Source organism: Acinonyx jubatus, chromosome B1 (assembly GCF_027475565.1).
Source record: "Acinonyx jubatus isolate Ajub_Pintada_27869175 chromosome B1, VMU_Ajub_asm_v1.0, whole genome shotgun sequence".
NCBI lineage: Eukaryota > Metazoa > Chordata > Mammalia > Carnivora > Felidae > Acinonyx > Acinonyx jubatus.
In genome coordinates this window covers 6,748,158-6,756,917 of record NC_069382.1, presented here as the reverse complement: position 1 = coordinate 6,756,917, position 8,760 = coordinate 6,748,158, and the positions used below count along the sequence as shown (strand labels likewise).

Below are 8,760 nucleotides of genomic sequence, written 5' to 3'. Positions count from 1 at the left end.
GCTCAGAGCCTGGAGCCCACTTCAGATTCTGTGTCTCCCTCTCTCTCTGCCCCTCCCCCATTCACGCTCTGTCTCTCTCTGTCTCTCAGAAATGAATACACATTTAAAAAAAAATTTTAATGTATAAAAAAACAGAAATGAAAGCCTTGAAAATTATTTGTGGGGTAATTGTTTCCGTCTTTGTGGAACTCATGTCATGTAACATTCCTGGTCCCTTGCCCTTTAGTTTGTTAGCCATAAAGTAGAAATCATCCAGAATTGTTACTATGGTGGGAATTATTCCAGCCAGAAGATGGAATTATCTGATGTTGAAATCTGGAAAGAACTATCAGGGCCCACTGAATTCTCAGCTCCTCTGAGCAGACAGCCTACTGGCTGGGAGCAGTTGTCCTGTGCCACTCCACCAGCGCTGTCTGGCCAGGCTGGGGAGGCCACCCTATTGCCTTGGCTGGTGCAGTGTGCCTAATTCCCGGGGGGCAGTGCCAGCAAGATCACGTGGTTAGGACACCTTCCTCCCCATCACTCAGGGAGGTCTCTATCAGTAATGAGATGGTATTTGTACAGAATCAGGTGGTGTGAGGAAGGTTGATAATCCACTTGAGATAATCAAACACTACCAGCCTGCTATTTCGTTTCCTTACTATTTTACATATTTAAATTTCTTAACTTGTTCATTCTTTTTTAAATAATTGTTTAAATATTTATTTTTGAGAGAGAAAGAGAGAGAGAGAGACGGGGACAAGGGAGGGCAGAGAGAGAGGGAGACACAGAATCCGAAGAAGGCTCCAGGCTCTGAGCTGTCAGCACAGAGCCGGACACAGGGGTCAAACTCACGAACCATGAGATCATGACCTGAGCTGAAGTCGGATGCTTAACCAACTGAGCCACCCAGGCGCCCCTATCTTTATCATTCTTAAGAAATGTTCTATAAATAGCTTTAGGGTATGAGATTCCTCTATCATGAAGTTTGGTCTTATAGCTCCTGAGAGGCTTGCATGTACATAGAGAAGAAGTTCCCCAGGAAGGAGTACATGTGGATTTAGGACATTTATTTCCAGTCAAGGGAGATAAGCAAGCCAGGTTAAATAGGGAGCTACAAAACTCATCCCTGTGTTCTGGAGTTCGAAGGGCTTACAGTTTGTTCGCACTAAGGAGATTTTGCTTTGGGAGCCGGTGTTGCATAGGGATAAAATATCCACCACTTTCTACAACACTTTTTCTCATCATTGCATTCACCAATGGTATCATCTGTGGAGGTGCACCCTCCGTCTCTGCACACCCCTTTCAGAAGAACACACTGTTTCTTCCCCGGGATCATGCCAGGCCTTGCTGCACAGAAAGAGATTGGATATCATTGAATCAGCATCAGATTAAACCACCATCAAATTATCATGTTGCACATAAAGCAATACATTTACAGAGGACGGCTTGAGAATAGAAGAGATGATTTTACCTATAGGAAAAGCCCAGGCCCTTCGGCAAAAGCGTAGTATCCTTTGGGGGGAGGAGGGCTTCGAGTGCAGGGCTATACATATCCTGGTGTGGGTAGGCTGATTTCTAGAAGCTTGAGAGAGTTGTCCTCGTAGGGGGCAGTGCATTTTGAGATGGATCCATTTGTTGGTGTCACCATGACTAGGGAGGCATCCTTGGTATTTAGTGGGTCAAGTACAAGGTAATTGGATTTCCTACCTCATGAATTGTCCTGCCCCAAATGCCAATAATATCTTCACTAAAAGTACGATTTCAGAGGAAGTATGCATCTCTCAATCTCCACATCTGTGCTGACCACCCCATCCAGGCTTACAACATCCCTGTCCTCTGGAATGTATTCTCACCTCCAGCGCCTTTTATAGAGAGTTTACCAGTCCTACAGCATCCACCTTCCCTAATTCCCCCACTGCAGAGCTATGGAAGAAACACATTTTCTATGTTGCTCAGTGCCCCTTATCTGTAGATACATGAAGAGAATTTCTCTCGAAAGCTGAAATGTATTTTTCCTTAAATATATGTTTTCCTAATTCAGTTGGCCACTGAGAAGTATGTGACTAAGTACATGCTTCAAGAGAGTAACTTCCTTTAGTCTTAGATCCTTCCTGTAGCCTTTCAGGCACAACTAGGGTTCCTTCTTTCCCCTGTGCACCTGGTGGATGTTACATAAAAGACACACCGTTCATGTTCATTAATAGTCACTAGTCCCTGAACCATCCTGTCAACCCACATGTTGTCTTTACCAACCTGTAACATATTAACCTTAATTGGCTCCTTTGCTGCATCACTTCTACCTCTTAACTAAGAGTTTGACCTCCTTTTTGGTTTCTCCATTCTGAAGAAAGATAATAGCCAAATAAACCAACACAACTGAATTTTCAGAACCTGTGTGAGACAGGTGTACCTTTGCCACAGGATCCTGTCTGGTGCCAGCTCGTGACACATCCTGTCCTCAGGCTGGGGAGTTGGGCAAAATCTTGTAGCGCTGTGCCTGCTTTGCCAGTTCTGGAGGGTGAAGTGTCTGTCTTTCAGGGAGAGAACCTAAGTTCCCACCAGGTAGCTGTGCGAGGCACTGGCTTGGCTGCCTCATCTACACTGAGCAAAGGCTTGTGCTCAGCTGTGCATCGGTCCTATAGATGGCTACTAGTCTCTCCCACGATAAATTTATTCGTGTGCTTAATGTCACCTGTGGGGACATTTTCAGGTTTTCTAAAGAAGCTAAAGTCTAGAGTTCTTGGAATGGGGAAGGTCACAGTGAGAAGCAGTAGGGTAGTCTTGGCACCCATTATTCTGGAAAGTTCAACTTCCTGATATAGTGTGTGGTGTAGGGTAGTACCGGTCTCTCTTCTTGGCAGATGCCTCTTGCTTGAATTGAAAGGATCAGAGCAATTCATCCTCCCAGTGATGTGCCCTCCACTAAATATGAAGCTTAATTTCAGAAAGTGTCATCTGAACAGGAAACCAAAGAGTTATAGTCTCCCTTCCAACAATGACTGACATACATTTGTTGCTAGGCACTACTTCAAGTCAAGAAGATAATAGTAAATTACCTGGTTCATAAAGAAGGGAATTTCTCCCTAGATATCGACACTTATTTTCACTTATTGGAACAATAGGGCAATAGAGGAGAATGATCTAGTAGATTTCAGAATTTACATGATATTAATATGTTCAGATGGTTATGTCACATGTAGTGGGAGAAGAGATACATGTTTAATAATTGCTGTTGAGTAAAGAAAATGTAGATATGGTATTCATATGGTATCACAACATAAATTTCCATGGATGAAATGGGGAAAACTCAGAATTGCACTAAAAGAAAAGACCACAGAATGGCACGTACTTCTAACCTCAAAAAGGACATGATTTTCTCAGCATGAGAACACATTGAGTCATTAGCTGTTTTCTTTCTTCTGGTGATGGGGGACAGGGTTTCAATGGGGTGGGCTCTTCCTGGAACGTTATCCATTAAGAAATAGATGGGTAGTTTTCTTTTCTGTAGGTAAAATAGAGTTCAAGCTTTCTTCTGCTCCTGTCCAACGTGCTGGTTAAATATTATGTTATTCTCCAGAGTCAGTATAAGAAGAATTCTATAATTTTCTTAATTCTCAGGGGGCTAATGAATCAATTTAACAGTTATGCCATTCTAACCTCTTTATGTCCCTACTCTCAAGAATATATGTGTGTGTGTGTGTGTAATTTACATACATATATATAAAATACATATATATTCTTTTCTAGGAGGTCATGGACTCTTTTTCAGAGTCATATGAAGATATGCTCAAGCAGTGATTATTTAACATTCATTGGACTGTAGGTTGATAAACCCAACATTTTCTTGTTTGGATTATGTAGTTTCTTTGGAGAAATTTCCTTCATGAAGACAGTGACTTTTTTAATTTGATTTTTTTTGTAAATGCCATCAATAAAATTCTTCATGACCTCAGTACTCAATTCTCCTCAAAAGAAAATTTGTGAGTAAAAGTTATTTAGTATTCACTGAATTTCTAAGATTATGAGATCTATTTTAGACACCCAATAGATTCCAGATCCTCAAGAGTCACAGTGGGGATCAAAATTAGGATTTTGAAGAATGTGATATTATTAAACTGCTCAAACAGTTTGGCAATTAACCATCGGTACCAAGAGGCAACATCTAGCCAACTAACAAAGAAATTCCTTTTCTTTGACCAAAAGAGGGTTCTAGGCCTTATTTCATAATGTGGCTAAGAACAGCTCAACTGCAAAAGTAAAGTATCGTGACCTTCCCATGCAACTTCAGTATCCTCTATTCACAAGAGACCTGGTCATTTGAAAGTTACTCCCTCCTCTGCAGACTTATGGAATCTTTGTCTCATCCGTCCGCTTGGCATAAGTGATTTGGGAGACACAAGGAGAGGTGATCTGCAGGAAGAACATGTCCTGAAAGGCATACCTCTGAAGGATTCTTGTCATGTTTGTGGGGAGGCTGACTCTGCCCCTGACTCCACCCCCAACTCTGCCCCCAACTCCAAATACCCTCCTATCCTTCACCTTTTCTTTTTTCAAATTGTGGTAAGAACCCTAACGGCCTACCCTCTTAAATCTGTAAGTGCACAATGCAGTGTTGTTATGACAGGCGCAGTGGTGTACCGTTTGTCTCCAGAACTTATTCATCTTGTATCACTGAAACTTTGCACCCACTGAAAGCAACTCCATGCTTCTCCCTTCCCCTGGTTTCTGGCAACCACTGTTCTACTCTCTATTTCTAGAAGCTGGACTATTTTAGATACCTCATATAAGTGGAATCATGCAGCATTTGTCTTCTTTGCTTTATTTCCCTTAGCACGGTGTCCTCCAGGCTTATCACTGAGATTAGTGTTGAAGTAGGGTCTGTTGTGCGCCCTCTCAACCAGACCCACATCTATTAGCATTGGCCCCGATGGTTTCTGTCTATAAATTCTGAGTCCCTCACACCTTCAGTGATGCACTTTCCTCACCACTTTTGCTAGATTTGTCTTACACTTTAGAATCCTACCTTAAGGAGCGCAGATCTTGGTGCCTCGAGTAAGAACTTGCTTTGGGAAAACTCCAGAGGGGCCTTATTCAAATTAAAGATGGAGGCACAAAAGATGGAAGAATTTGGGACAGTACAAGTTCTCAAGTCCAAGGAAGATCATGACCTAGAGAATCCCCATAGAGCTAGAGTAGGCTTATTTACCATTAGATCACAGCAAGTGTAAGATGGAAAAGTTACGAATTTTGATTTCCTGATTCCTTATGATTGTTTTCTATACATTTTCTCTATTTTCACACAGTTGCTGGTAGTTTCTCAGGCTTAATTCATTGTGTTTACCTCAAAAGAGGATTCTCCCAAGATTAGAAAAGAGGGAAGCTGCTATTAACTCAAAACTCCTTCTGCATTGGAACCAGGAAGAGAGACACTGAGGGTAGGACATTGAAATGGTGAAACAAAGGAAAAGTTTGTCAAGGGACTTTTCAGACTTGCAGGCTGCTGAGAACCCATAGATGAGCCCACTCTGGGTGCATAAATTGTGAACCCCCATGTGATTTAGATACCAGTAATTTCTGTTACCCATGTATAACATCTGATTGTCTTGCCTTCCTTGTTCTTAAAATGCCCTCCTACAAACTTAGTGTTTGTGCCAACTTTCACTTGTGCATAATTCCATGCAATCAATGCCTGGCACATTTTCTAGTATAAACCAGTGCTCTCGTACAGAAGCCTTCTTGCAGTTCCTTGGGCACACTATGTGTTCTTCTACATCAGGGACATTGCACTGGCTTCTTTCTTTACCAGAGGTGTTGACTGCTTAACTAACACTTCTCTTTCTGCTTTGGGCATGCCTCAAGGAAGTCTCTGACATTGCAAACAAGACAATGACCACATGTTATAGGCACTTGTAATACTCTGTTCCTCTCTATTGTCCTTATTAATGTTTATAATTATATATTAATCTGTGTAATCATTTGACAAATATCTGTCTTTTATATCATGGGAAGACACTTTCCTTTGTTTCCCACTATATCCTGTATTTTTGAAATGCACAGTGTTTGTATAGTAAGAGGTGATCAATAAATATTTGTTACCATTGAATGCAATAAGGTATTCTTTGACCCCACACACATTTTCACTCTCCTATTCCTTCTAACACCTGTTGCCTGCGGTCTATTTTTTTTGACTCTGTAGTATCTATGACTGCCTTGCTTTTGGATGTACTATTGTATTTGTGGGTCTCCAGTCTTGTCATTACTTTCTTACCTTCTCTAAATGTTAGGCCTAGATTTCCTAGAATCCTGTTTTCCCATAAGTTATTTCTTGCCTCTGGTCTAGGACAGGCTTTTTCTCAATTTGCTTCCCGCCCTTGCCATATCCCTTTTTCCACTAGAATGGAGGGTTTTGGCTAAACTCTACTTCAAGGAGATCTGTCTCTCGTTAACCTTTTTTAAAAAAAGATCCAGCTCATAACATAGGCTATGACTTTGGGAGGAGACAGTGATTTATGCTGAACTGAATTTAGCTCAGGTAGGGGAGAGCAAGCATGAGCAAAACCTGTTCACTTATCAACCACGCAGGCGTAATTCTCTGGTGCCAAATGCTTTCTCCTATCTGAGAACTTATAGCCATTTATCAAATTTTAAGGAACACAGATCAGGAAAATCTAAAGACTACCATTAATAGTCCAATAATAGTGCCACAACATTTATCCCATTTGACACGCCTACCTCAGACACTGAAGGAAAGAATTTGGAGGTAAGTAAAATAAGATGTTTCACAGACATTATGTCTTCCAAAAGAGGAAACATAGGAATCTCGTTAGGCTCCTCAGTATTTAGTTAGGAGATTTTGAGGTAAAAAGGCTGACAGAAATCAGGGTTACTATTTTATAGGCTATCCAAACCTGTAGATTGATGGAAACAACACTGACCCAGGTTAAAGATGGTTCTAGGTGCCATGTTGCTACCGCCTGTGTGACCTCAGTAAAATCATATTCTTTATGTGGAAACAGATTCTGTTATCTGTAAAATTAAAGAATTAGCCATTAAATTGCCTTCTGATTTTAATCCATGATCACTGTGAGATTTTACATTAGATGTCACTACAAGTGTGTCTCCCTCAAGCTGTGTCTTCTTCTGAGAGAATTGAGAACCAAATGAGAGTTACATAAACTCCCTCATTTGGAGAGAGCTGTATGTCAGGTGAATCCCAACATATCCACAGAGTAGGTGAAGGTCAAACAAATGAGTATCATTGATTATAAAGAATCTTAGAGATGAACCAACAAATAAAGAGAGTTATCCAGACCTGATCTGTGTTCAATGACCACAGACATAATTTTGAGAGTTGTGGACATCCTGTCATTAACAGTAGGCAGAGGAATTTTATCAGTTCTTACAAGGATCTGGTTGAACCAGACTGAAGATGAACACATTCCTCCTTTTCCTCTGATTCTACATTTTAATATTCAAACTTCTGAATCATGGGTTCTAAGGATATAATTCATATTCTTAAAATGCTTTCTTCATATTTTGCCTTATGCTTAAAATTTTGCCATTGATGTTTTATTCCACTGTTTATGCTTTTTCCAAATTCCTCTGCTCCCTATTTTTGTTTTTTCTGTTTGTTTGTTTGTTTTTAATAACTTGGTGCAGTCCTTTTTTTTGTGGAGCTCTGTCTTAGGGACCTAACTTCTCCAATAGACTCCACATCACTTCCATTCACTAACCAAGTTTAAACCAGTAGTCATTTGTACTCTCCTTTATGGAGATTGGGACCCTAGTAAAGGCTACTTGATTTGTTTGCTAAGGCTTAAGTCACATGTCATAGCCTCTCCTCCTCTGTCTTTATGTGAGCTGCACGTTCTAACCATGAACCTCTTGGATCCCATTTTCTGTTGATGGAAATCGTCATTCTACTTTGTAGTGTTGGCTTCATCAGTTCTAAAGGAGATGATCATGATGGGCTTCTGAATTCCTAAGGCTGTGCATTAGGGTCTGAGTTAAAATGGCCACAATATAATGGAGCATCCCAGTAGACCTCCTAAGATACCAACAGTTATTCACCATCTTACCTTTTGGTATTATAGTCACAAAGAGGAGAAGAACAGAAAGAAGAGAATGGAGTCTCATGGCAGAATGCCCGGTAGAAAGGTGAATGATCAGGGATAGTGGAACACAGGGCCTTTTATTTACTTCTGGGGGACTAAGGTTCCTTGTGGTCAGTGAAGCTTAACAAGTAAGAAAATAAAATAGCTTCCGTTGGAATATTTCCAAACCCTGGAGTCTCTAAATTTGGTGACAAATTAACCTAATGGTAGGAAACCAGATGGTTAACCCTCTACTTTTTCTATGGGCTTTCAAACTCCCCAGAGGTCGGTGCCTCTGGCCAATTGTCTTCTGAAGGGGGCCAAAAGGAAGGTCACATGAGTATAAAGTCTTTATTACCAGAAGTAGTCTGACTTGCAAGGGAACTCGTCTACAGTACACTCTTTTCCACAATAAGGATAAGAGAATTGCCTAAGGATCATTTAAAAATAAAAAAGAAGGGGGTACTTGGGTGGCTCAGTTGGTTGAGCCTCTGACTCTTGACTTCAGCTCAGGTCATGATCTCATGGTTTTTGGGTTTAATTCCTGTGTTGGGCTCTGTGCTGACAGTGTGGAGCCTGCTTGGGATTCTCCTCTCTCTGCCCCTATTCTACTCTCTCTCCCTCTCTTGCTTTCTCTCTCTGTCTCTCTCTCTGTCTCTCTCTGTCTCTCTCTCTCTCTGTCTCT

The 8,760-nt window shown here is 41.1% G+C and overlaps 1 protein-coding gene across 1 annotated transcript; it reads right to left on the bottom strand.

Annotated features, from left to right (window-relative positions):
* Positions 1–1,026: 1,026 nt before the first annotated feature.
* LOC113604700 (beta-defensin 130B-like) lies at positions 1,027–8,118 on the bottom strand. The gene is made up of 2 exons (XM_027077484.2): positions 8,061–8,118; positions 1,027–1,329 (listed from the first exon to the last, which is right to left on the bottom strand). Exons 1-2 carry the CDS (start codon positions 8,116–8,118, stop codon positions 1,148–1,150), a joined length of 240 nt encoding a protein of 79 aa, XP_026933285.1. The 3' UTR covers positions 1,027–1,147.
* Between the last annotated feature and the right edge of the window lie 642 nt (positions 8,119–8,760).